This window comes from Camelina sativa, chromosome 14, assembly GCF_030686135.1.
Source record: "Camelina sativa cultivar CO46 ecotype springtype chromosome 14, ASM3068613v1".
In the NCBI taxonomy this organism is placed as follows: Eukaryota; Viridiplantae; Streptophyta; class Magnoliopsida; order Brassicales; family Brassicaceae; genus Camelina; species Camelina sativa.
In genome coordinates, this window is record NC_141893.1 from 15,580,133 (window position 1) to 15,607,817 (window position 27,685).

Consider the following 27,685-nt stretch of genomic DNA (forward strand, 5'->3'; position numbering starts at 1 on the left):
GTGAGTGAGATTAGGGTATTTGGTTTTGATCTGACTTCTAAGCGCTTCAGCTCTGTTCAAGAGTGACTCATTAATGCGAAGTAAATAAAACTTAATTTTCAAATGATGCTGTGTGTTTTGTTCTTTTTCTTCCATTATTTTGTGTGTTTATTGTTTGTCTCAGGAGCGTCAGTATGGTATAAGGTCATCCTGTAATGATACATATTATTTTATCTTGATCTTGAATTTCTTCTTGTTTTATATTAACTAGTGTTTTTGGATATGAGTTTTTTTTTTTCTGGTAATTTAGTAATTTCAAAGTCATAGCAAAGAAATATACGATAGAGACTAGAGAGATTTTAAAAGAACTTGTAAATATTGACATTACGAACAAAAAAAAAGAATTTTATTAATAAAACCTTAGATTGCTCTAACTCCAAAGTAATGTTACCAGAGAGAACAAAATGCTAAGCCAACGTAAATGAGAAAACCCACACGAAAACCTGTAAATGAAGAGTCACACTCACAAACACAATAGGTAGACTATTTTGGCTTCCATGATCAGATTAGCCAACAACAGATCGACACATGTCCTCACTCTAGGAGGATTGTGGGCTGCGTATTCTTCACCATTGTACTGTCGGATGCTAATTCTTCACAGATGGAGTAGACGGCGTTGTGGTTATAGGCCTTTTTCTGATGATATCTAGGCCTCGGTTTAGTGAGCTTGACATGAGTTCCTTTGCATCGTTAACATTAAGATCTTCTACATAGTCTTCAATAGAAAACTATACTATCCTCTAAGCCTTGAATTTCAACAATTTGGTGGGTGTTCCTTTCGGGATTGAAGTAGTAAATATAAAACGGTCTAGATGTATTCGTCTTAGAAAAACCAATTTCACCTGTAGCAGTCACTCCAACGATTAAACCATAGTAGTCTTTATTAAAGAATTTATTCTCTCGCAAAATATAGACATATTTTGACCATTCATTTTTCTCAACATCCTCTAGAACCCACATAAGCAACTCAAGGTCAAACCTTGTACCAGCTTCACCAGAAAGCATACGACGACACGGCCAATAAACCATACCTAATTTACCCTTATAGTTTATCAAATTCAGGTTAATATTATCATGTATTTGATCGCGAACAAAGTTTGCATCAATAAATTTGAATTTCTCAGTCCTAACATCAAAGCAAACAATCATATCGTCACGATTTTCAAGTTGGAGAGCGTAGTAATACAAAACTCCATTGATGCAAATCCCTTCAGAAGAAGGATGATGGGTAAAGGGACAAGATAGATAAAGCAATGAACGCCAACGCCTTGAATTGCTTATCGATCGGATCATACCCTGAATAACTGAAAGTCTTTCGGTTCCTCATCAGGACAGGTAAGATGGCATACTGTCCCGTGATAGGGTTACATATCACAGCACATGTACTTCATCCTTGTCCTCTCCTTTTAAGATCCGCATACTAGAAAAATATATCAAGCCAGAGGTAACGCAACGAAAGTTTGCCAGCATATTATCAGAAAACTTCATATGAAAATCAGGGGCTACGACAAGTGAAGACTTTTCATATGGATAGTCAGGATGAGGCGACGAGAAGAAACTCAACGTACGGAAACGTTGGATCCCAATCAAGAGAAGTGCACGAGTCGAGGATCTTGTCAGGAACAAGTTCTTGAAATATGGACGAAACCTCGCGACTGAACTTGACGGTAACCTCGAGAGTATCTCGATAATGAGATCAGTTGGGATAGAATCTGATATTTCTCCTCTTTCCATGATCATTGTGTTGTATTTTCTTATCTGATGGTGATGGGGAGAGATAGAGTACGAAACTTCGCCTAGGGCAAACTTATTCAGTTCGATTTCGGTTCAAAGGCATAAACCGATCAGTAACCTTTTGTTATTCACTTTGATTCTCGGTTCGTTACGAGTTCAGACCGGTAAAACTCAACATACTCCGTTCGTTTTCGCAAATCAAATTCAGTTTCACAAAACTGTGGCGTAGGTTCTTTTATTTTCTAGGTACACTTGATGCGGTAGTTGTCAATTTGTATGTATCACTTCTATGATGATAAAACTTACTACTTCCAGTGGAATTAGCATCGAGCATAGAATTGTGAAGAAGACATTGGTGGTCCTGCTATATGAGTGTCATGCTTATGGTTTAGTCGTTCTTTGTTGAGAAACAGAGTCGATAGGAATAACTTGTTATTATTGATTACTAGTAAGATACTTCAACTGACTTGCACAAGTAACATGTGTTCAGAGCCTTAAAGAGGGCATGTGCTTAAAATGCCTATAGTTTTACAAATTTTTTGTTTAAGGCGGATATTACTGCCTCTTTTATGCTTCTGGTTGTGATTCAAAAGATCTCCAAAATCTCAGCCTCCGTATGTTATACAACTTATACTCGATAAAAGAGTCCTTTCCGGATATTTGCAGCATTTATTGTAAATTGTCCCATTAATGTCTCATATCCATCTCTCTCTGGTTCAGGCGTTTGTCTTTTTCTTCCTTGTAATTTGAAAAATGGGGTTTTTGAATTTTCTTTGAGCTTCCCCTGTTTCTCTACCTTCCTTTAACCTGCAAAGTAATCAGTTTTGGTGTGAAGGCAGAACACATGGATGCCTCTCAGCTTCCTCTTCCACAATTACCATCTCTCTCCGGTAAAGTAATCTTCTTATTCAAAAACTCAAGACTTTTTTGTATGTGTTTTTTTTTTTTATTTTTTTTGTGCTTACTTGGTTTGTAATCTTGGTGAATGAACACAGAGCTCGAGTCTCGGATGAAAGTGATGCGCGTCTCTGCTCTTGAAGAAAACCAAACCGGCGAAACGTTTTCTCAACGTGCTGAATGGTTTTACCAGAGACGTCCTCTCCTTCTTTCACTCTGCCAAGATCTCTACGATGGTTACGCCACTCTCTTGGACCGTTTCAATCACTCCAAACTACAAAACCCTAAACAACTCATTCCTCATGACAATGGTGCCGATACCGACATCACTTCTGAAGTAGAGAGCATCTTGTCCTTTCAACACATTGAAGTATTAGGGACTATTGTATAAATATCTATAAGTATCTACACTTATGTTATATTTCCTATTGTAAAGAGTCTTGGTACTCATGTCTAGAATATTCTCTTAGGGTTCTTGTGATTGTATATATATTCTTGTAAAGCTTAACGAGAAGAACAACTTTGACGACTACCACTTAGTTATGGTATCAGAGCAGGTTTGAGAAAAAAAAAAAAAAAAAAAAAGAGAAGAAAGAGGAAGAAACAATGACGACGGGAGAAGATGGTGACAAACAAATCGCACTCGCGAAAGGCGGTGCAAGTGGGGGACAAAACACGGCGGTGAATAAGGTTACACTCTCACCGATGTACCTTCATCCATCTGACGGACCGGGGAATCTAATCACCTCGGTGCAACTAAGGGGAGAGAACTATGAAGATTGGTCCAAGCATGTGCGGAACGCCATGCGGACAAAGAGAAAGTTGGGATTCATCGATGGCTCTTTCACCAAGCCGTTGACGAAAGAGGAGATAGAGCAATGGGAGGTCGTAAACTCAATGGTGGTGCCGTGGCTCATGAATACTATTGAACCCACTCTTAGAACCTCTGTTTCCATGGTTGATGAAGCAAAGGTTCTTTGGGATGACTTGAAACTGCAGTTTTCTGCAGGAAGCGGACCACGGATAGGTGAAATTCGGGCAGCCTTGGCGAATTGTCGACAAGGAGGGGATACCGTAATGGTATATTTTGGGAAGCGCAAAAAGATGTGGGATGAATTGGCAATATATAAACCAATTCGGACGTGTACATGTGGGGAATTGGCTGCTCAACTGGAAGAAGATCGAGATGAAGAGAGACTTAACACGTTTCTCAACGGCTTGGATGATGCTCGCTTTGGAACAGTACGTTCTACAATTACGAGCTTAGACCCTCTACCTAAGCTTTCTCAAGTTTATCAACGTATCATCCGGGAGGAGAGACAACAAATGTTGATACGAAATAGGGAGACAAGCACCGCAGATGTTGTCGGGTTCTCGGTGGCCGCTGGACCACATGGCAGTCGTACTTACCATGAACCTTTTCGTGAAAAAGATGTAACATGCACTCATTGTGGGAAGTATGGGCATGCATCAGCCGATTGTTTCCAGTTGAAAGGTTATCCCGAATGGTGGGGAGAGAGAGGGCGTGAATTTGGTGACCGTGGTAGAGGAGGTGGGGCTCATGGGAGGTTTGGTCGTGGTGGTGGAGCGTTTGGAGGCTCTGGCCGCGGAAGAGGCAATGGAGGTCGTGTGAATGCCACACAAGCACCACATTCGAATGCTGTTCAAGCAGCTCATGTTGGGACAATGAAAGTGGAGCTTGATCGGAGTGCTTTCCCACAATTGACGGATGACCAGTGGAGTGCGGTTCGACAATTTGTCAACACAACTAAGCAAGATTTTTTTGACAATTTGTCAATCCGTACTTCGAAGATGCTGATTGGTGGTGAAGAGTGCAGAGGGGTCTATGTTTTGCATGGTGTTATGGGGACTCAAGCTCAGGCAGCATCCAGTTTAGGAGCAAAAGACTTATGGCATCGCCGTTTAGGACATCCATCTAGTAGGGTTTTATCTTTTTTGTCGGGGTCTGTTGATGTTGGATAAACTGCAGAGTCAAAAGTTATTTGTGACGTATGTTTTCGAGCTAAACAAACTCGTGATTGTTTTCATGAAAGTTCTAATAAAGCTGCTGAGTTATTCGATTTGATTCATTGTGATGTTTGGGGCCCTTATCGTACTCTTTCTTCTTCGGGCGCTGCATATTTCCTTACTATCGTGGATGACTTCTCCCGAGCTGTTTGGATTTATCTTCTTCACAAAAAACGAGAAGTGGGCGATTCCATTAAGAAATTTTGTGCAATGGTTGCTAGACAATTTGACAAAACGGTATGTGTTGTGCGGAGTGACAATGTATCTGAATTTATGTGCTTAAGGGGATTTTTTGAGCATGAAGGAATTTTTCACCAAACATCTTGTGTTTATACGCCTCAGCAAAATGGATGTGTCGAGCGCAAGCACCGTCATATCTTGAACGTGTCTCGATCTCTCATGTTTCAAGCAAGCTTACCAATTCGATTTTGGGGAGAATGTGTTATGACGGCTGCACACTTGATAAATCAAACGCCATCTACTATCCTTCATGGGAAAACACCTTATGAATTACTATATGGATCGGCACCTCTGTTTGATCGTCTCAAGGTGTTTGGATGCTTATGTTTTGCTCATAACAAGTCACATGATAAGGATAAGTTTGGAGAACGGGGTCGCAAATGTGTGTTTGTGGGGTATCTGTATGGTCAGAAAGGATGGCAAGTCTTTGATATCGAGAAGGAGGAATATTTTGTATCTCGCGACGTTATCTTCCATGAACATGTATTTCCATTTGCAGTATCTAGAGACTCACCTACAGCTCCGTCACATGCCACAGTGACAAAGGAGGTGCGTGAAGATGATTTTGTGAGTTTTGACAAGGATTGATCGATCCTCATGTCGGATCGACCAATCCGCAGGATTCGTTGCTTGTTGATAAAAGTACAGAAGATGATGGACCGACCGATCTCACACCCCGATCGGTCGTTCCAATCGTGGTTCCAACTTTACCATTGGCTACAGAGACTGATCGATCTCAGGGGGAGATTGGTCGATCTAAGGGGTAGACTGATCGACCTAAGGGGAAGACTGATCAATCTAAGGGGGAGACTGATCCATCTACGAGGGATAATGATCGATCTCAGGGGGAGATTAACCAACCTGTGTTGGTTTCTGATGTTCAACTAGAATTGGGAATTGGCAAACGTCGTAAGCAACCTCCAGTGAAGTTGAATGACTATATCCTGAACATAACACAATGTATAACTGACCCCTCACCACGCACTCCCACTTCAGCATCTTCCTCTCCAGGTACGGTCCTCTATCCGATTTCGAATTATGTTACATGAGGATCGGGTCCAAATAAAGTTTTACGCCTTCGCAAGTCTTTGTACGGATTGCGCCAGGCACCGCGTTGTTGGTTTGCCAAACTAACAAATGCTTTATTCGAGTATGGTTTTGTTCAGACATATCCTGATTACTCATTATTTTACTTAGAACGTGGAGATATGAGGCTATACGTTTTGGTCTATGTTGATGATCTGTTGATTGGTGGTAATGATTCGAGAACTATTTCTCAGTTTAAGGAGAATTTAAGTGAATGTTTTAAAATGAAAGATTTGGGTCATCTCAAATACTTTCTGGGTATCGAGGTTGCAAGATCTCCGCAAGGTATCTATTTGTCTCAACACAAATATACTTTGGATATTATTGACGAATGTGGATTGATAGCCTCTCAGCCATTTGCGACTCCAATGGAAGAGAATCATCGGTTGCAAGTCATTGAAGAAGGTCCTTATGCTGATCCAGGGCGATATCGTCGTCTTGTCGGACGCTTAGTGTATCTCACGGTTACACGTCCTGATCTTACTTATGTTATTCATACTCTTGCACACTTTCTCAAGCAACTGCAGGTCAAGCATTGGGAAGCAGCACTTTGGGTGGTTCATTATCTTAAAGGCTGTCCTGGACAAGGGATTTTGTTGACTGCTAATACTGATCTTACACTCTCTGCCTATTGTGATGCTGACTACCAGACTTGTCCTCTTACTCATCGCTCGTTGTCTAGCTATGTTATACTTCTAGGTGGGTCTCCTATTGCGTGGAAAACAAAGAAGCAGAAGACGGGTTCAATCTCTTCTGCTGAAGCGGAGTATCGGGCGATGCGTTACACGACGGGTGAATTGAAGTGGGAACATGAACTTCTATCTTGCTTTGGGGTTCGGCATGATACTCCTATATCACTTTTCTGTGATAATCAAGCTGCTCTACATATTGCCGCAAACCCTGTTTTCCATGAGCGTACTAAGCACATTGAAGCTGATTGTCATTTTGTACGTGATGCACTCAAGGCTGGGTTTATTGCGACCTTCAAGATACACACTTCCAACCAGCTTGCTGATATTTTCACTAAGTCTCTTGGCGGTCCGCAATTTTCTTATCTTCTACGCAAGTTGGGCATTCGGGATCTTCATGCGCCAACTTGAGGGGAGTATTAGGGACTATTGTATAAATATCTATAAATATCTACACTTATGTTATATTTCCTATTCTAAAGAGTCTTGGTACTAAAGTCTAGAATATTCTCTTAGGGTTCTTGTGATTGTATATATATTCTTGTAAAGCTTAATGAGAAGAACAACTTTGATGCCTACCACTTTGTTATGAAGTCTCCACATGTGATAAGCAAAAGAACATTGAAGAGTTAGTCTCGCAGCTCGTGAGTGCAAACTCGGAGAAAGATATCGCCAAGCACGAGTTACAACGCAGAAAACAAAACTTGCAAGAAGCTTTCAAGACGATTGAGTTGCTAAAGAAGATTGTGATGTTGCTTGACATGGAGAAAGAAGTAGCTGTAGAGGAAACCGCAAATCTCGGATACAAACTCACTTCTCTCTTGGAAGAGAACCGTGAGCTCGCTATTGAAGCGCTGTTTATGAAAAAGGAGGCAGTTAGGCTAGCAAGGTGCGTGCTTAAGATGAGGGATGAACATTTTCACAAGGTGTGTCATCTTCAGAACCAAATCTACACGATGCAGTCATCGAGAGAGGCTATCTACGAAAATGTAACCCCGCCGAGTTGCTTTGGATTGGATAGTAGTAAGAACAAGAGCAAGAAGAGAAAGATGAGTGAAAACAAGAAGTAGTGAACCTGGACAGAAAAAGAGATCCAAGTGGTTAAAGAGACTCAATATCATCAATCCCTTTACCATATATTATCATTAGCCCATCATCTCTTGTGCTCCTGCAGCATGTTGCACTCTAAATTAGTTACCAGGGCTGGGCATTCGGGTAACCCGTTTGGGTTCGGGTATTACCCATTCGGGTTCGGGTAAACGGGTTTAGAAATATAGTACCCATTGGGTATTTTTAGATATATGGGTTCGGTTCAGTTTGGGTACTATCGGATTCGGGTCAGTTTGGATTACAAATTTTAGAACCCGATTAGTACCCAAACTACCGGGTACCTGAAAAATATAATTAAAAATTAATTAAATTTAAATAAATTTAGTTAAATTTTGACTTATGTGACAAAATATTTTAGATATTTTGATTATTTTTGATATTTAGGTATAAAATTAAATGAAATATTCAAAATTATAATCATAATTTTAGGGTAATTGCATTATATTAATGATAAATATTATAAATAGGTTTATATGTTCGGGCTTATTGGGTACCCAAACGGGTATCAGGTATTACCCGATCCTAATCCGAACCCACTGGTATTAGAAAATAGAACCCAATAGGGTTTTATAGGCAAACTTGTACCCAACCCAAACCCAGTTTTTCGGATCGGGTTCCGGATTGGGTATTCGGGTACAGTTTTTATGTCCAGGCCTATTAGTTACTACTCTTTACATTGTATTCTGATTATAATTCAAAAGGATGGATAATAATGCCAGCCTCTATTCTATTTGCCTCTATCTGCCATGTTTGACATAGCAATATTTAACATCAAAATTAGGTACCAAACATTTAACATTCCAATCACTTTCATTCAATAATGCATGTTTTAAGTACACCCAATATATATATAATAAAGTTTCAAAAAGACTAAACCCTATGTTTCACTACGTACTCATCTGAGCACAATGGAGACATTGTTGTTGTGAAAGAATGGTGGAATCGGATCTTGGAACTTACACCTGCGTAAAATTATATTGTCTAATGACTTTGTGTTTTTAAGCACGAGTTCGACGAGTGAAACCATATGCTTTGAATTTACATGCCAAGGGGACTTGTTCCAATCGACACCATCTGTTGATCTCCAGCATTGATCCGGATTCAAGCCTCGTCGCTTCAAGTAGTTGTCAAGATCCTTCTCCTGCTCAACAAATGAAAAATGCAAAAATGGTTCGTAGATATATAGTTAAAAAGGGAGGCCAATGAAAATTAATAAGTAAGGTTAATGGTAAATATATACCGGAATGATGTTGTAATTCTTTGCGCGTACTGTTAGCTTCTTTAAATGAGGAGAGGTTTGTAACACTCTTTCTATACCAGGAATAACATACCGAAAGATTATTGTCTCAAGAGTCAAATATTTCACCTTCAACATCGGAAAAGGAACACCACAGGCCTCGGCAAGAGATAAAATCTATCCACAAAAAAAAGCAAATAAAGATAGTGAATACCGACCGAGATATATGTATATATATAGACTTAGATAAATAATGTAAGAATGAGGCCAATAATACATACTTGAAGAAAGTTTCCCCCAAGAGTAAGCTTCTCTACATTCTTCAACTTTTCTAGCATCTTTACCACCATGGCCACGACTTTAATATGAAGAACATCACGGATGAAGTTCGGGATCATTGAGAGAATATTGTGAATGTCGAGTTTAGCTTCAGCTAAAGACGAGCCATCAACAAAAGTAGATGAACATAGAGGGTTAATCAATCTGAGATAATGGATATGTGGTGCCACAATCTGTGCTGGCTCCGGAAACCAAGGATTGTACACTATTTCTAGTGTTCTCAGACGCAATGATTCGCTGAGATCAAGAAAACTCAGTTTATCGCATCCTCGCAATGTTAAGCTTTCTAGAAGAGGACAACCCGGTAGAATATTAGCCATGGATTCAGCAAAGAGACTACAACCACGCAAGCACAACTCCGTCAGGGATGTCCAAGACACGGGAGTCATGATATCAAAAATGTTGAACATAACTAGTCTGAGTTGCTTGACAAAGGAGAAGTTGACGTTGAAAAAATCAGGAAAGGAACAAGGTGTCCCGAAATCCAGACACAGATTCTCCACGTTGCGAGAGATGGCGAACTCGATCCACCTGTTGAATTTGAGTTGAAAATTTATTATCTTGGCACCTTTGTAAAGACTTAGGGTTTTGTTTATCCAAGTAGCCTTCCTAGTTGTCACGTAATCCTCATCCAAGGAGAGAGAAGGTATATCGCACTAAACATGCCTCCATCGTTTTGATAGAAGGGAAGTTCGGATGGCTAATTTGGTAGGAATAAAGGAGAGTATATGTTTTTTTTTTTTTGCAAAAATGTGAATTTTCATTAAGGAAAATAGTTTGTAGGGAGTACAAAACGTTTTGATACAAGGAAGATAGAGCTTGCCAAAAAAGAATAAAAAACAAGGCCTATCTTAAGTTTGAGCTAAGGCAGGAATTATACAAATCTCAACCAGTCCCGTAGAAGATTTTTAAAGTTCTTCCTATGACTCTTAGCCAGAATCGCATCCCTGATTTGTCTATCCAGCGCCTTAAACAGTATATGCGGTGGAGTTGTAGTGTTGTTGTGGAGCTGAGAGTTTCTTTCTGACCAAATAGCGTAACAGACTACTTGGGTGACAAGCCTACATAGGGTGAGGGTAGAGGTATGATCTGATAACTCTATCCACGATACGAAAGCATCCCAAGTGTGAAAGACAAAGGCTTTGTAACCCAGTCTCCTTGTTGTCTCCAACCAGATCTCTTCACTAAATTCCCAGTTGAGAAAGAGGTGCTCACGAGATTCCGGGTATAGACTGCAGATGGAGCAGACATTGTCAATTTGCATGCCCCGCGAAGCCAACCTAGATCTCAAGGGGAGTCGATTTAGGTGTATGAGCCACATCATGAACGTATGCCTAGGTACGACACCCTTGTACCAGACTTGTTTTGTCCAAAGTTGTGGGTCTAGTCTCTCCCTTAGAGCTTCCCATGTTCGCTTTATGGAAAAGGAATCAAACGTCTCTCCATTTGTGCACCATAGGAAGATGTCTCGATCAGAAGATAAGGACGGCGGTTGAATTGTTGTAAGATGAATATGAAGTTGTTCCGCCTGGGGTGATCTTGCTGGGCGCATAAGCCAACCAGTTGGAGAACACGCAGAGGCCACATTACTGTTCAGCGGGATACCAGTACGTGACGGGCCCGATGGACCGAGGAAATCAATGAGTTGGCCAAACGGGGTCCACCTATCGAACCGGAAGCTTATCATCTTGCCGTATATGTTGGAGGATCACATCAGGTAAATAGCTGATTGAGTCTACTCCTCCTTTGAATTTTCCGACGACGACGATAACCTTTACGCGTACGCTGGCTACGGACTCTTAAAGCGGCGATAACGCAGCTGTCCCCGCAGGCTGCAAGAAAATTGTTAGAGGGTAAAATGTACATTGAAACGATGGTAGCAGTAAGATGTAACGTCACAAAAAAAAAAAAAAAAAAAAAAAACCACAGCGGCAAGTTAATGACAAAAGCCACTTATGGTGCGGAATGGTGACTGATTGTTTCTCAGTTCTGACCGTACAAATACCGAAAATATAGAGTCAAAACCCCCAAATAACGTGTTGCAGAAAATAGTTACATGAAGTAACATACTTTGTAGTTCTGACTCAACATTTAACAAATCTCCAACTGAAACATACATTACAGCCATCTAATCCCTAAAATCCACATAAGTAGTCTTAAACTCTACATTGAATAAACCCAACATATTCATTAATGGAACAAATTCTAAAGTATAGATATTAAAAAAAACATGGTTCTAAATCTTTGTTTTGAGACTGGGAAGAAAGATACAGGTATATCCAAGCATCTACCAAATCTATGGTTACTTGCCCATCAACCCATAAATACTGATAACTCTAGAAATGGTAACAAGCGAACAAGCGAGATGTGTTTTTTTTTTTTTTAACAAGATCCATCTTTTCCTATCTTACAACATTAATGAAATTAACAGAATTGCTTTTGACATGTACTAATATGAAAAACAAAAAATTAAGAGACAAGAACAAATAACTAATGATAAGGATAAAGCAGTGGTAACTGGTAAGAATGTTGAAAATAGGAGCCGTGACTACACACGTCAACGGCACTTTTAATATATATCAACGAATTCTCACATAAAGGAAGAATCATAAACATTGTAGATGAAAAAGCCTTGGTAAGCAAACGTTCAAGCCTTTCTCCACACGACCACACCCACCGGGAATGAAACCAACCTACAGATTTAAAAGAGACGTTATGAAATTTCACCTCTTTTTTCCTATTCATTGACCAATGCCTGTTCATAACGGCATGTTGCTGAAGATAAATGTCTAAAATAACCATCATACGTTTACTCAATCAAAGAAGAAATGTTACAATTGCAATACGTATACACCAAAAGGAGAAACAGAGAGAAGGTACAAAAATGATGAACAGCAAGATCAAACCCAGATCAGCGATGATGAGTGAATGGAAATTGCAAATCAGGGATTCTAAAACAGAACTGAAAATGATCATACAAAGTTACAAACGAATTAAATAACTCAAGAACCAACAAATTTATTAAACAATGGCTATTTTTTACAGTCAACTAAACGACGGTTTCTTGTAACAGACCTCACTTGGTATAAGAGGAAGAGACAAAACAAGACATCTCAAGAGAACAAGCGAGAGAGAAGTGCACAAAACCAAATTAGATGTAAGTTGAACAAATTCCAAATATAAAGGTATGAAAAGAGGTAATTGAACAGGTTTTTACGAAGAGAAGCGTTGATTCCGCAGGGCAAAACAAAAAGAAATGACCATTTGGGGAAGGGAGCAAAGAGGTGCCTTTTCATTTATTTAATAAATTAAATAATTAATCATATCATCTTAAATCGTAACCATTGGATGAGAAACTAAAACAACCTAAACCGTTGGATTAAAAAAAAACATCAACAGTCCCTCAAAAACGAGTTTGCTATTATATATAGATGTGGAGATGAATTCTCTCTATCAGATTTTATTTTGCAAATTCTTTTTCTATGGTAGCTGTTTTGGACTTCAAAGCCATTTCAATTTTGATTCATCTTCTCCTCTTACAAAATATTTCAAGTATATAAGTTTCAAGACATCCAAGCACGAGCCTCAGTGATGGTGACAGACATAGTGCATGCCCTAGCTAACGTCATCTTTCGAGGATTACATAGTTCAAATTCAGCACCCTAGCAAAATTTCTATGCCGGCGAGTTGTGAGGTTCCATTATAGAATAGCTGATGGAGTTGCTCGCCGTTGACTGGCTTTGTCTCGGACCCCCCACTGAAAGACTTCTAGAATTTTGGCCTTGTGAGTGTTTACGCCCTCTGTCTTCAGCAAAGTAAATGGGAATAGCGTCCAAAATTGTTTTCACTTCATGTAACTCCATTAATTAACATAGAGCTTATGTTGTGCAAATGGACTGAGTTCTCGTGTTTCAATTATGCTTCCATGTTGATAGCTTCTTTTTTTTTGGCCATGGGACCATTACTTTAGCACTATAACCTAAACTATTTTCATTTTTCAATGAAATATTTATCTGCTTAGCAAAAAAAATATGATCTATTTTCTGGGTGATCATATGAACTCTATTTACCAATTTGATAAGAAAATTAAAAAAAATGGAAAAAAAGAAATACAAATAATAAAAATGTATCTTTAATCCACTCATTGAAACAACGAAATTAATTTACCTAGTTTGACATTAATTTGACCAATAATAACTGGATTAACCTACAATAGTTGGTTATTAGTTTTTTTTTTTTTTTTATCAACCAGACAGATTAATTAGAATTGTACTCTATGATAGCTAACCTACCCAAGAGTACAGAGTTTACAAAACGAAATCACTAGAGATAACAATCTGGATAAACGAGGTAAAAAATCTAATTATGTATGATATTATAAACTAATCTAAGAGCAAAACAAATTAGTAACTATTATTTTATGACCAAACTTTTTCAAATATAATTAAAATTTTGATAAATTATTCTTTTTTTTGTCAACATTTTAATACATTACCTAATACCATAAATAATAGAATACGTACAAACATGATCGACTACGAAGATGCTGTGTTTTTTGCTTTTGCAGCATTCGATCCTAGTGTTCTTTAAAGTTTGTCATTGTTTTTTGTAATGTATGATTTTGTGTATTAGTTGTTTGTTTCAGGAGCTTCGGTATGGTATAAAGTCATCCTGTAATGATCATTTTATTTTATCTTGATTTTGGATTTCTTCTTGTTTTACATTAATGTGGAGATAAGTTCTCTCTATAAGATTTTATTTTGTAAATTCTTTTTCTATGGTAGCTGCTTTGGAATTCAAAGCCATTTCAATTTTGATTCATTTTCTCCTCTTACAAAATCTGTTAAGTATATAAGTTTCAAGGCATCCAAGCACGAGCCTCAGTGATGGTGACAGACATAGTGCATGCCCTAGCTAATGTCAGTTTTCAAGGGTTACATAGTTCAAATTCAGCATGACCAAACTTTTTCAAATAAAATTAAAATTTCCATACATTATATATATATATATATATATATATATATTTTTTGTCAACATTTTGATACATTACCTAATACCATAAATAATAGAATCCATCCAAAGGTAGAAGACTAGAAAATTAAAAACATCATCAAATTCAATATTTGTCCTTTGAAATGAACAAACACAAACACAAAAGCAAACAGTTAATAGAAATGCACATCTTCTGATTAAAGAGCATTGATGTCATCAGGAGCATAAACACCCGCAATGGTGTTGGTGTTGATGGAAGGCATGTGACCAGTTGTAGCAAAATCCATGGTTGGTAGCTGGTGATAGTTGTCGTTCACGAAATCACTAGAGCCAAGATGAAACGGGATAAGACGAGACAAGAGGGGATGAGTTGGAATGTGATAGTATAGAACGCAGTTTCCATTCCAAAGTAAATACGTTTAAGTTTAAATTTTTTTAGTTTACATATAAATATCGTACATATGCTACATCGCCCGGATCAATATAGTTTACGAATTTAAAATTTATATAAAATTTTTGTCCGGTGCTTTAGCACGGGGTATCACCTAGTGATAAACTAATCTAAAAACAAAACAAATTTGTAAATATTATTTTATGACCAAACTTTTTCAAATATAAATAAAATTTCGATAGATTACTATTATTTTTTTTTTTTTGGTCAACATTTTGATACGTTACCTAATAGCATAAATAATAGAATCCATTCGAAGGTAGAGAGGACTAGAAAGTTAAAAACATCATCAAATTAAATATTTGTCCTTTGAAATGAACAAACACAAAACCAAAACAGTTATTAGAAATCCACATCTTCTGATTAAAGACCATTGATGTCATCAGGAGCATAAACACCCGCAATAGTGTTGGTGTTGATGGAAGGCATGTGACCAGTTGCAGCAAAATCCATGGTTGGGAGCTGGTGATAGTTGCCGTTCATAAGAGGGTTGTGAGCATGCTCTTCATCATAACCCATTTGTTGAGGATGTCCCATCAAGAGATTCATGAATGATCCCTGTGGATACGAAGGCTGAACTGGATCCAAACTCATATCCTGGTGCAAATTCATATCATAGATTCCATGTTGAATCTGATCATCAAAATTCATGGGATTATGGTATTGAACCGAGTCAACAGGAACATGGTGTTGAACCAACGACTCATGCTGATTCGGAATCGGATTCATAGTCATACCGTCATAAGGAAAATAACCATAAAATCCATTAAGAGCAGTTACCATAGATGCATCCGCAGGACCCGTAACCTCACCAGCAACTGAAGAAGGAAGAAGCAGAGTGGAGGAAGAGGACTCACCATTTTCATTTGCAAGGACCTTCATCCTGGAATCAAGCTTCTTGATATAGCTACCAATATAAGATCTCAGATCTTGAAGGTCCGTTGCATCATACGGGCGCTGATTCATCTTGCCTTCGAGACAATCAAACATAAATTGTCTAAGCTGACTCTCTCGGTTGTCACTACGCAGCTTTTCCACTTGCTTCTCTGCTTTGGTGATTTCGCGACGCAAATAGGTCTCGTGATTAAACATATACTTGCACTGATCTTCCACCGGTAACTCCATAACCTTCGAAACCACCTCTTGGACGCCTTCCCTTGACGGCCACACCATCGGATTCTCGTACGGGCTGCAGATGACCGCACAGGCTTTCACACCGCAGAGAGTCGTGAACTCATGGAGTTTCTTCTCTATCCCTGCCTTCCTCCTCTTGAATGTTTGTTTCCTCAAGTAGTTGTTAGCTATGAGCGATAACTTCAACCTCGACCTCATCTTTCTTTGCTTTTCTTTTTTTTTTTTGTGTGTGTGGTGTTGTGTGTTCAGATGCTTGGCTATGAAGACTCTATTTATATTAGTAACGAAACGGCTGCATGTAGTCATTAGGTGAATTGCTGCTTAGCTGGACTCATTAATACGAAGATATAGCAATAAAGATTTGTATTGTATTTTATTAATTGAGAGGGCCACTAATTATAGCTTTTTGACTTTAATATTCAATTTTAAGGTTTTGTTTTTTTTACTAAGAATAGGCTATCTTCGTCTATTATACTCTGTCATTTTCCTTTAAAAGGTAGTTCCAAGCTTTGTTTACAAACTATGAAATTTTGTAATATTTTAAAAAATTGTACTTTGTTTTAGAATATAATTCTATATCTTCAAGAAAAATCTGCAATGTAAATGTAAAAAGCATAGCTACATATAAAAGCTCACAAATGAATTACATGTGTAACCTATGATAATCATTATTTGAGAGAGCTTTGTGTTGCATTTTTTTCGGTTTTTAGGATTAGAATATTAATTGCATTTTTTTGAAAAAATTACCAGCTAATTATGAAGAGTAAATTAGTTGTAATTAACAGCTAATCTCTATTTTCTCTCTAGCCACTTGCAGTATCCTGAAAAAAATTGAAAATAGAAAACTCATTGTGCCTTATACTGCTTTTCGTTTGACAGGTGATTATATTACTAAATGCAGTTACAAAATAGAATTAATTGATTTCTCTTAAAAAAAGTTTCAAACATATATACTAGAAATTAAATATTACATGAGAGACTGGTATATAATGTGATCCAAATACAGCTTTGAAATCATATTTTTTAATCTTGAATAATTATATTAAGTTGGCAAAAAATGAGTTTCTTAATTTTAAGAAAAGAGTGATTTTGTTAGTTATATATTGGTTATTTAAAGTACAGTGAAGCTAACCATTCAAAAATTCAAAGCATAAAATGAAAAAGTAAGAAATGTATATGGTAAGGCCATAATTTATAAATTATAAAATATTGTAAATAAGAGATCCAATAGTAGCTTCGAAAATTATATCTTCAAATTATGAATGAAACTAATAACTTTTATTAAATCTATGTAGCTCCTTAAATCATTGAAATTGAATCAGTTTTAAATAAATAATATCATTAGATAATTATAACATCAATTAATATAATTGATGCTAAGTCATATATTTGCTTCACTTATAAATGAGTAATTTGAAATTAAATCACTTAGTTTTGTGATACAATTTAATTGATACAATATATTCAATTTTTCCCACCCAACTGACTAGTCTGAGCTAATCTTTTGTCGATAAAAAAAAAACAATTTTATGTAGTGTTTACTTATTTGCAATTACTAGCTTAACTAGATAACAACCCGCACTACCCATCCAAATGACTAGTCTGAGCTAATCTTTTGTCGATAGAAAAAAAAAAGTTCAATTTTATGTAGTGTTTACTTATTTGCAATTACTAGCTTAACTAGGTAACAACCCGCACTTAGTGCGGATAAATCAATTCAAATAAAATTATTATTTGGGATTTGATATTTGTTTGTATAAAATAAAATATGTAAATAATTCTTTTTTTTGTTTTATTCAAATTTACGTTTATTTTATATAAAAATATGTTTTATCCGTGAAATATTTGAAAGTAAATAATAATTTTAACACGGTGAAAAAATTTGTATGAAATTTATTTTAATAAAACATGAATAATTATTAAAAAAAATTTTAAAAATAATTTATTGTTTCAAATTAAATGAGTACAAATAGTTTAATTTAATTCATAAATTTTTATTTAAGTCTTTAATGGCATAGTTGTAATTAGAATTAATTAATAGGGTTTATTTGCAAAAATGTGTTTCTCTATTAATATATAGGGGATTACTAATGCTTTGTTACATAATAAACTAACATTCATTTATGTGCCATAAAAACTAATTTTCATGTTTAAATATAAGTCTAATTAAGGATGTCTCAAACTGTTTATAATGTGTGTGAAACATGTCAAAATGTGACACTTTTTATAAACCAGAAATAATATCAACATCTATATATACATTTTTGAAGTATATTTTGGGTTCTACCCTTTTATTTGTACTTATTTACAATGTTAATCCCTAAAAAATTTCCAAAAATATCTTTACTTCATATTTTACATTACATTCCAACTAAAAAAAATTACAGCAAAATCAATATGGAAACAAAAGCTATGATATATTTAATCACACTTTCTATTGTGTATTGAAGATATTCTATCTCTGAATCCTTTACAAACAAAGAAAACAACAGTTGATTCCTATTTTATTTTCCAAAACCTCTAAGCTTTGATACTTAACGTAAAAAAAACTTCTATTCACGTTTATTTAAATATTATAATTAATATATAGAAACTTAATAAAATTTTAAAATATTACGAATATGTAAAGTTTTTTTAAAAAATATTGTATAATATTGTTATATAGTAGACAGGTTATAAAGAGGACATGTTGGAATTAATAATATATCATTAAATTTGTGCTAATACAGATTAAATTCTCATTTTATTATTTGTTAGCACTATTAATAGTAGAATACTTAACATATAAAATTAAGTTGATTTATCTAAGATTGTGTAAAATAATTAAATCATTAGAAAAATGTGACTTAATCATAACATATAAATGACTTATTATGTATTTAGATCCATTATTTTTTGTTAATTAAAAATCAAAATAGAATCTCAAACACTAAACAAAATAAACTAAATATAACAAACAAATAGTCATGAAATATATTGCGGTTTAAAAAATTAATATAAACATTTAGCCACACCAACAATCGAAAAATTTAGTTATTCCTCTATTTGCAAAACATCCAATATTTAACAAACAAATATAATATAAAATATAAGTAATAATAAAAATTATATGCATGCGGTATACCGCGGGTTAAAATCTAGTATAGATCTGAACTTATATGTATATTTAATATTTTCTTAAAATAATTTCGTTTTTTAATAGTCAGGATCTCTTTGACCTCTATAGTTGCAAATGCTAAAACATTCTTATTTGTGTGTTGTCGACTTGTCGTAAATATAACTTGTCCCATCCAGGAAAGCCACAAAAAGTCCTTTCAGAATAAAGGTCGCTTGCACTTTCAGTTTTGCTGTTGCTAGTGACTTCATTGGAAGCGGGCATAAGGTAGTTCTTGGTAAAAATATCCAGAGGAGAGTCACAAAGCGTGATAAATTGGATGTCACTAGCAACTTAGCACGAAGTGCAATCATTTTTTCTTGTTCTTTGTCAAAGGATCCAAAGTTACAAACCCATTTTTTTTACCGTGTGGTTATGAACAAAATTGCATGTATTAATAATACTTCAACTGCATGTTGTTAATACATTTACAATAATTCAGGCTTCATAATTTAAAACCCTCAAAAGTAAAGGAGAAGCTTCAGGTGGCATGCATCAAACTACGGAGACCAGCTAAATCAAGGAGAAGCATCAGAAGGCACTTTACTAAGACACCAGAGTCTACTGCTTCTACTTGGAGTTGTATTCACTGAACTGGTCTTAGCATCTGCAAACAAAAAATCTAAACCAGTCTCTGTCCCATCAGCTTTGTTCATGTCTTCTATTAAAGAATGTCTTACACGGGACGAAAGCAAAGGCCTCCTAGGTGTTCTGTAAGGGTCACGGGAGCCAAGGAAGCAACTCGGTGGCGCTGGAGAGTTGGGGTTGCTTAAAGAATCTTCTTTCAAGATTTCTCCCATTCTTGAAAGAATCCGGAATGCTAGATTCGCGAGTGTTCGGGAATATGCCTCAAGAACCGCATGACCAATGTCCTGTAAATAAAAGTATGATATGTTTCAGCCTTTCAGGATATGGGAGTAAGAAAGAGATACGAAGATGTAAGTAGCTAGTAGTTCTGTTTATGTTTTACCTTGCCATATTAGATCTTTGTGGCATCAAGAAACGAGTGAGTGAAATTAGGGTATTTGGTTTTGATCTGACTTCTAAGCGCTTCAGCTCGGTTCAAGAGTTACTCATTAATTGCAAAGTAAAATAAAACTTAATTTTCAAATGATGCTGTGTGTTTTTGTTCTTTTTCTTCCTTGTCTGGTAATATATTATTTTGTGTGTCTGTTGTTTGTCTCAGGAGCTTCAGTATGGTATAAGGTCATCCTATAATGATACATTTTATTTTATCTTGATCTTGGATTTCTTCTTGTATTATATTAATGTGGAGATGAGTTCTCTCCATACAGAATTTATTTATCAGTTATTTTTTGACAAGCACAGAATTTATTTATCAGTATGGTAGGTTTATTGGACTTCAAAGCCATTTAATTTCCCTTTTAACTCATATTCTCCTCTTACAAAAGTATCCAAGTTTCAAGGCATCCAAGTACGAGCCTCAATGATGGTGACAGACATAGTGCATGCCCTAACTAACGTCAGCTTTCAACGATTACATAGTTCAAATTCAGGACCCTAGCAAAATTTCTATGTCGGCGAGTTGTGAGGTTCCATTCTAGAATAGCTCATGGAGTTGCTCGCCGTTGACTGGCTTTGTCTCGGACCATGATTTAATTTGAAAGGCTTCTAGGATTTTGGCCTTGTGAGTGTTTTCGCACAACATAATTCTTTCACTTCTGAAAGGCTTCTAGAATTTTGGCCTTGTGAGTGTTTTCGCCCTCCGTCTTCAGCAAAGTAAATGGGAATAGCATCCAAAATTGTTTTCACTTCATGTAACACCATTAACTAACGTAGAGCGTATGGACTGAGTTCTCTTGTTTCATTTATGCTTCGATGTTGTTAGCTTCTTTTTTTTTGGCCATGGGACCATTAGTTTAGCACTATAACCCAAGATTGTAAACCTAAACTATTTTCATTTTTCAATGAAATATTTATCTCCTTAGCAAAAAAAAAATAAATGATCTAATTTCTGGGTGATCATATGAACTCTATTTACCAATTTGATTAGAAAACTAAAAAATTGGAAAAAAAACTAAATACAAACAATAAAAATGTATCTTTAATCCACTCATTGAAACAACTGACATTAACTTAGTTTGACATTAATTTGACCAATAATAACTGGATTAACCTACAATAGTTGGTTATTAGTTTTTTTTTTTTTTATCAACCAAACAGATTAATTAGAATTGTACCTACCCAAGAGTACAGAGTTTACAAAACGAAATCACTTCAGATAACAATCTGGATAAACGAGGTAAAAAATCTAATTATGTATTATATTATAAACTAATCCAAAAAACAAAACAAATTAGTAAGTATTATTTTATGACCAAACTTTTTCAAATATAAATAAAATTTTGAAAGATTATTATTTTTAGTTTTTTGTCAACATTTTGATACATTACCTAATAGCATAAATAATAGAATCCATTCAAAGGTAGAGAGGACTAGAAAGTTAAAAACATCATCAAATTATATATTTGTCCTTTGAAATGAACAAACACAAAAGCAAACAGTTATTAGAAATCCACATCTTCTGATTAAAGACCATTGATGTCATCAGGAGCATAAACACCCGCAATAATGTTGGTGTTTGATACACAGAGTTTTAAACCCTATTTTCCTACTGCAAGTGCACAGCAAAGAAGTAGTACTTAGGGGTCGAATCCCACGAAGACCAAGTTTTACTCTATGGTTCTATTGGTTCAATTTCAAGCTAAGACAATTCAAAGTTGGGGTTGTTTGGTAACAGTAACGCGATTAAAACGGTATAAAAAAAAAGCAATAAGCAAAACACTAGATCAGGGGTAATTCTCGGGAATTTCAGAGATATCAACTAAACAACTATTCAGGGCATAGATTAAGTACCAGTCTAGAACTCAAACATAAATATAAACTGATCCACTGTCGTGGTATCAATAACTCTATCTGATCGATTCTGTGCGGAAACGCGGAGCACGTGCTCAGACATCCGGAGCACATGCTCGGCGTTCCATAAACCCTAAACTGTCGTTTGAGCCCAGAATCGCAGACAAGCATTAAAGAACAGGAATGATAAGTTCACAAATCACCTACACATCAACTTTCGCAGGTCTAGGATAATTTGCCCACTAATGTCTTTTCTAGCAACCTATTACACTTTTGATGAATAGATAAACCTAGAATCATAGATTGGGTGATCAAATCAACCTAAGCATTAAGTCTAACAATAGTGAAGACAATCGATTATATAAAGACCTATTTGTGTTCTGTTGCTAACCCATGAAACCCCTTTTGAAACCCCTAATCTAGCAAAGAAAACTACTCAGACATAGAGAAATGAATAGCCAACATAGATGAGAAATTCAATAGCATAAAAATATAAAAATCACAAGGGTTCAGAATTGCTTCTCTAACGTAGCCGCTCTTCCTCTCCCTCACAAAACGTCGCTCCCCCCCAAAAACCAAAAGAAAAAGGTCCCCCAAAAACCAAAAGAAAAAGGTAAGTATCTCTCTCCTAAAACCCTAGGTTAAATAGCATACAAGTAGAGAAAAATAAGGAAAGATTCCAAATTCAAATCTCCCTATTAAAAAGCGATCTCAGCCCTCTTTCTCTCACAAAAGATCGCCTAAAATAAGGGGAATTAGGCAGGGAATCGGCGCCTAGATGCTTGCCACGTGTCGTCATGAAACCGTAGAGTTGGGAGCATGTGCTCGGAAATCGGGAGCATGTGCTCCTGGGTCTAAAATCAGCTTTTCTGCTCCAATTCAACTCCTTTCTGCTCTGATTGCTCCTGCTGTTCCAATCCTTGCTTTTAGCTTCCTAGCCTCTTATTATAACCTGAAAAGGACTCAAACAACTACAAAACTATCAAATAAACAGGGTCAAAGTGAGTCAAAACCGTAACATATCAACTCCCCCGGACTTAGATCTTTGTTTGTCCTCAAACAAACTCAAACTAAGCGCCAAGAGAGCCAAGGTGGGAACTCGCAAAAATCTCAAAAACCGTGAGTAGACCATGACCTGCAGACCACATGTGTTAGAACAAGCTATACCGATTCTCACCAAAAACTTCTCCAGCAAACATTTCCAAAACCAGAACCATAATTGGCAATCAAACCCAGAAAAAGATCACTTTCCAGACAAAGACTCTTTACATTCAATTAAAATTGGCGTGAGCTTCTCATTAAGGGCATTAAGCTAGTGAAATCGAGGCTTGGTAGATAGAAGGCTGTTTTGATGGTGGAGCTATAGAGTGTTTAGGGGTTACCATTACTTCGAAAGAGATGCAGGATATCGCACAAAATGGTAAGGGAGAGTGGACTCATTGATGTCCACAACCTCTAATCACTCTCCTCTTCTTATCTTCTCAAACTCAGCCTCTCTTTTCTCCTCAGGGTACAACGCATGCTCGGGGGTGTGTAACACTAGCTCTGGTCCCTTTCCATCATCCTTAAACGTTTTTTTTTTTTTTTTTTTTTTGATGTATGAAGGATGATGGGGGATCTTCTTCTGATATTGCCCCTGGAGCATGCGGACCGTATCCTAGGCTCTCTCTCTGCTCAAAACAACTCGCGGACTCGGATGTATATAATTTCGGAGCAGGTGCTCGCTGGGTTGGAGCACGTGCTCTGTCCGTCCGGCTCTTTCCTCTTTGGTTCTCCAGCAAGAGCGAGTTAGAGATTGTGTCAGTCCTGCTCTCCCCGACCGTTTTGCACATAGCTGCACAGAATGAGAAAACAAAAATACAAGTGCAAGTGGTTTGAAAGGAGGTTAGGCTCGGGGTGGGTACTAACTTAAAATGAGCTAGCTATTCAGGATCAACAAGATTGGCAAAATGAATAAGAAGTCCTGAATATGTGACACGTTCCCTATCCTAATGCCCAAAACGAGAAGAATTTAAATCCGGTTAGGTTCCAATAAAGTAGAGTCTAAGTCTTTCCGGTGAAACCTTAATGGGATGAAGCTTTTCTGGCCAGGAGAAGGGTCCGAATGTGAAGAGGTATTAGCTCGTCTCTGTACTCTTAGTTCTGCAACAATGGTCACTAGGAAAAACGGTCAAACTCACAAATGGTTAAAAACATCACAGATTTCGGTCCTAATTCCCACAAGTTTTGGTTCGACTCACATGACAAACTGACTCAATAAAAAGAAAAATAAAGAAAACAAATGTCATAGGTGACCCTCCCCCGGACTTACTTCACACCGTCTCCGGTGTGAAAATAAGCCAAAGAGAGACCTAGACAAGAAGAAAAATAAAGACATTTGCGTCCTGCGAACATGTGCTCCGCGTCTTCTTCCAACATTTCTGAAACCGAAAAGAGAAGAAACAAATCCTAAAAAGAAAAAGAAAAACTCAGCAATATATACCTGGTGGGTTGCCTCCCACCCAGCGCTTGTTTTAAGTCATTAGCTTGACTCGAAAGCTCCTTAGTTAGTAGGAGGATCGCCTAGGGCGACGGTCTCACCCCTTGCATGCTCAGAGACAGCAAGATACGGCTTCAGCCTCTGTCCATTCACCACAAATTCTCCTCCTTTTGTGTCCAGCAACACAACAGCCCCATATGGTCTAATCTCCTTGATGGTGAAGGGTCCGGACCATCGTGATCTTAGCTTTCCGGGAAACAGTTTCAGCCTAGAGTTGAACAACAAGACTTGATCATTAGGAGCAAAGGTCCTAGTGAGGATCCGCTTGTCATGGTAGGCTTTGGTACGCTCCTTGTAGAGTTTTGAGTTTTCATAGGCGAGGTGCCTAATCTCCTCTAGCTCATGCAGTTGCATCTTCCTCCTTTCATGGGCGCTCTTAGTGTCAAAGTTCAGCATTTTCACTGCCCAAGCAGCCTTGTACTCTAGCTCAACAGGAAGGTGACACGCCTTACCATACACCAAGTGAAACGGTGTAGTCCCCAGGGGTGTTTTGTAGGCAGTTCTATAAGCCCATAGAGCCTCGTCTAGCTTCTGAGACCAATCCTTCCTTGTTGTGTTCACTGTTTTTTGCAAAATGCTCTTAATCTCCCGGTTAGAGATCTCAACTTGGCCGCTTGTTTGTGGGTGGTAGGGGGTGGCGACCTTGTGCCTCACTCCATTCTTCTTGAGAAGACTCTCAAAGACCTTGTTAATGAAATGCGATCCACCATCGCTAATGACTACCCGTGGGACACCAAACCGTGGGAAAATAACCGACTTGAACATCTTGAGCACGGTCTTTGCATCATTATTGGGGCTGGCCAAAGCTTCTACCCACTTGGACACGTAATCGACAGCCACCAATATGTACTCATTGCCGAATGAGTTCGGGAAAGGTCCCATGAAGTCAATTCCCCAAACATCAAATACCTCAACCTCCAAGATGAAATTCTGAGGCATTTCATTCCTCCTGCTGATGTTCCCTTGTCTCTGACATGTGTCGCAAGTAGACACGAACCGCTGCGCATCTCTGAACATGGTAGGCCACCAATAACCCGCTTGAAGAGCTTTGGACACGGTTTTGAAAGTAGCAAAGTGTCCAGCATAGGGTGAGCTATGGCAATGAAACAAGACTCCAGGAACCTCCTCCTCAGTCACACACCTCCTGAAAACACCATCCGAGCAATGCCTATAGAGGTAAGGCTCATCCCAAAAATACCGCCTTATGTCTTTTAGGAACTTCTTCTTCTTGTTCCCCACAAACTCAATAGGTTCTTTCTCTGCTGCTAGGTAGTTTGCATACTCTCCAAACCAAGGAAAACTCGGTTGTTTGTTGGTATCGATTGCCTTGCACGGGGTTTTCGGAGCATGTGCTCCCAGGCGGAGCATGTGCTCGGCGGGATCAAAGATGCCGATCGAGTAAACATGTTCTTCAGGAAGGCTATCATCCAAGGGTAGCTCTTCTTCTATCCTCATTCTTGACAAGTGATCTGCAACTCCGTTCTCAATACCCTTCTTGTCTTTAATCTCCAAGTCAAACTCTTGAAGCAACAAAATCCAACGGAGTAGCCTTGGTTTTGCATCCTTCTTGGTCAGTAGATACCTCAATGCTGCATGATCAGTGTGAACAACCACTTTGGAACCAACAAGGTATGATCGGAACTTCTCAAAAGCAAACACAACCGCTAAAAGTTCTTTCTCGGTTGTAGCGTACTTGCACTGAGCCTCATCCAAGGTGCGGCTGGCATAATATATCACGTGCAGCTTCTTGTCTTTTCTCTGTCCCAGAACCGCTCCCACGGCATAATCACTCGCATCAGTCATGACCTTAAAGGGAAGGTCCCAATCAGGCGGTTGCACAATCGAAGCGCTAACCAAAGCTCCTTTTATCGTGTGAAAGGCTTCCAAGCAAGCAGAATCGAAATCAAACTTCACTTCCTTACACAACAGCTGGGTAAGTGGTCTTGCTATCTTGGAGAAATCCTTAATGAACCGTCTGTAGAAACCGGCGTGGCCAAGGAAACTGCGGATCCCTTTTACCGAATTAGGCGGTTGTAAACTCATCATCACCTCAACCTTGGCTTTGTCAACCTCAATCCCCTTTTCAGAAATCTTGTGTCCCAGCACTATCCCATCTCTGATCATGAAGTGGCATTTCTCCCAATTCAGCACCAGATGTTTGTCTTCACACCGCTGCAACACCCTGCACAAAAGACAAACAAACGGAAAAGGAGCTCCCATAGACGGAGAAATCGTCCATGAAAACTTCCATTATATCCTCAATCAGGTCAGTGAAAATGGACATCATGCATCGTTGGAAGGTCGCTGGTGCATTGCACAAGCCAAACGGCATTTTGCGGTAAGCAAAGGTGCCGTAAGGACACGTGAATGTGGTCTTCTCTTGATCGTCGGGATGGATTGGGATCTGAAAGAAACCTGAATAGTCATCTAAGAAACAGTAGTAAGGATGGTTAACCAATCTCTCAAGCATTTGATCAATAAACGGCAAAGGAAAATGATCCTTACGGGTCGCAGCATTAAGTTTTCTATAGTCTATGCACATGCGATGTCCCGTAACTCTCCTAGTTGGAATCAACTCATCCTTATCATTCTTAACCACTGTAATTCCACCTTTCTTAGGGACTACATGAACTGGACTAATCCAGGAACTATCAGAAATAGCATAAATTACACTCGCATCTAGAAGTTTCATTATCTCTTTCTTAACAACATCCTTTAGATTCGGGTTCAACCTCCTCTGATGTTCTACCGAAGTCATTGATTCATCTTCTAGATGTATCCTATGCATGCAAAGATCTGGTGAGATTCCTGGAATGTCATCTAGTGAATACCCTAGAGCCTTTCTATACTTCCTAAGTTCACAAAGGAGCAAAGCGGTCTCTACATTGTTTAGTTCAGAGTTCACTATCACGGGGTATGTAGAGTTAGGACCTAGAAACGTGTACCTTAGCCCGGCTGGAAGTGGTTTTAGCTCCACCTTGGGAGCTCTTAACTCGCTCCAAGGACCGTCCGCTGACTTTACCGGAGCATGTGCTCCGGAATCCGGAGCAGGTGCTCCCTCGGCGGATTCCTCCCCTGATTGGTTCTCATCGTCTAGGCTGGCGTAAGCTACCAGTTGCTGGAACCGTGTACCTGCATC

The 27,685-nt window shown here is 37.8% G+C and overlaps 2 protein-coding genes and 2 pseudogenes across 2 annotated transcripts; 1 reads left to right on the forward strand and 3 right to left on the reverse strand.

Annotated features, from left to right (window-relative positions):
* Nucleotides 1-626: 626 nt before the first annotated feature.
* LOC147928265 (putative F-box protein At5g42430 pseudogene) lies at nucleotides 627-1,773 on the reverse strand (annotated as a pseudogene).
* Nucleotides 1,774-3,276: 1,503 nt separating this feature from the next.
* Nucleotides 3,277-4,653, forward strand: LOC147928266 (uncharacterized). The gene has a single exon (XM_087484493.1). It carries the CDS (start codon nucleotides 3,277-3,279, stop codon nucleotides 4,651-4,653), a length of 1,377 nt encoding a protein of 458 aa, XP_087340619.1.
* Nucleotides 4,654-8,718: 4,065 nt separating this feature from the next.
* On the reverse strand, nucleotides 8,719-11,527 carry LOC104743700 (putative F-box/LRR-repeat protein At3g18150; annotated as a pseudogene).
* A 3,582-nt stretch (nucleotides 11,528-15,109) lies between these two features.
* Nucleotides 15,110-16,217, reverse strand: LOC147928267 (agamous-like MADS-box protein AGL86). Its single transcript, XM_087483460.1, has one exon. It carries the CDS (start codon nucleotides 16,172-16,174, stop codon nucleotides 15,206-15,208), a length of 969 nt encoding a protein of 322 aa, XP_087339586.1. The 5' UTR covers nucleotides 16,175-16,217; the 3' UTR covers nucleotides 15,110-15,205.
* Between the last annotated feature and the right edge of the window lie 11,468 nt (nucleotides 16,218-27,685).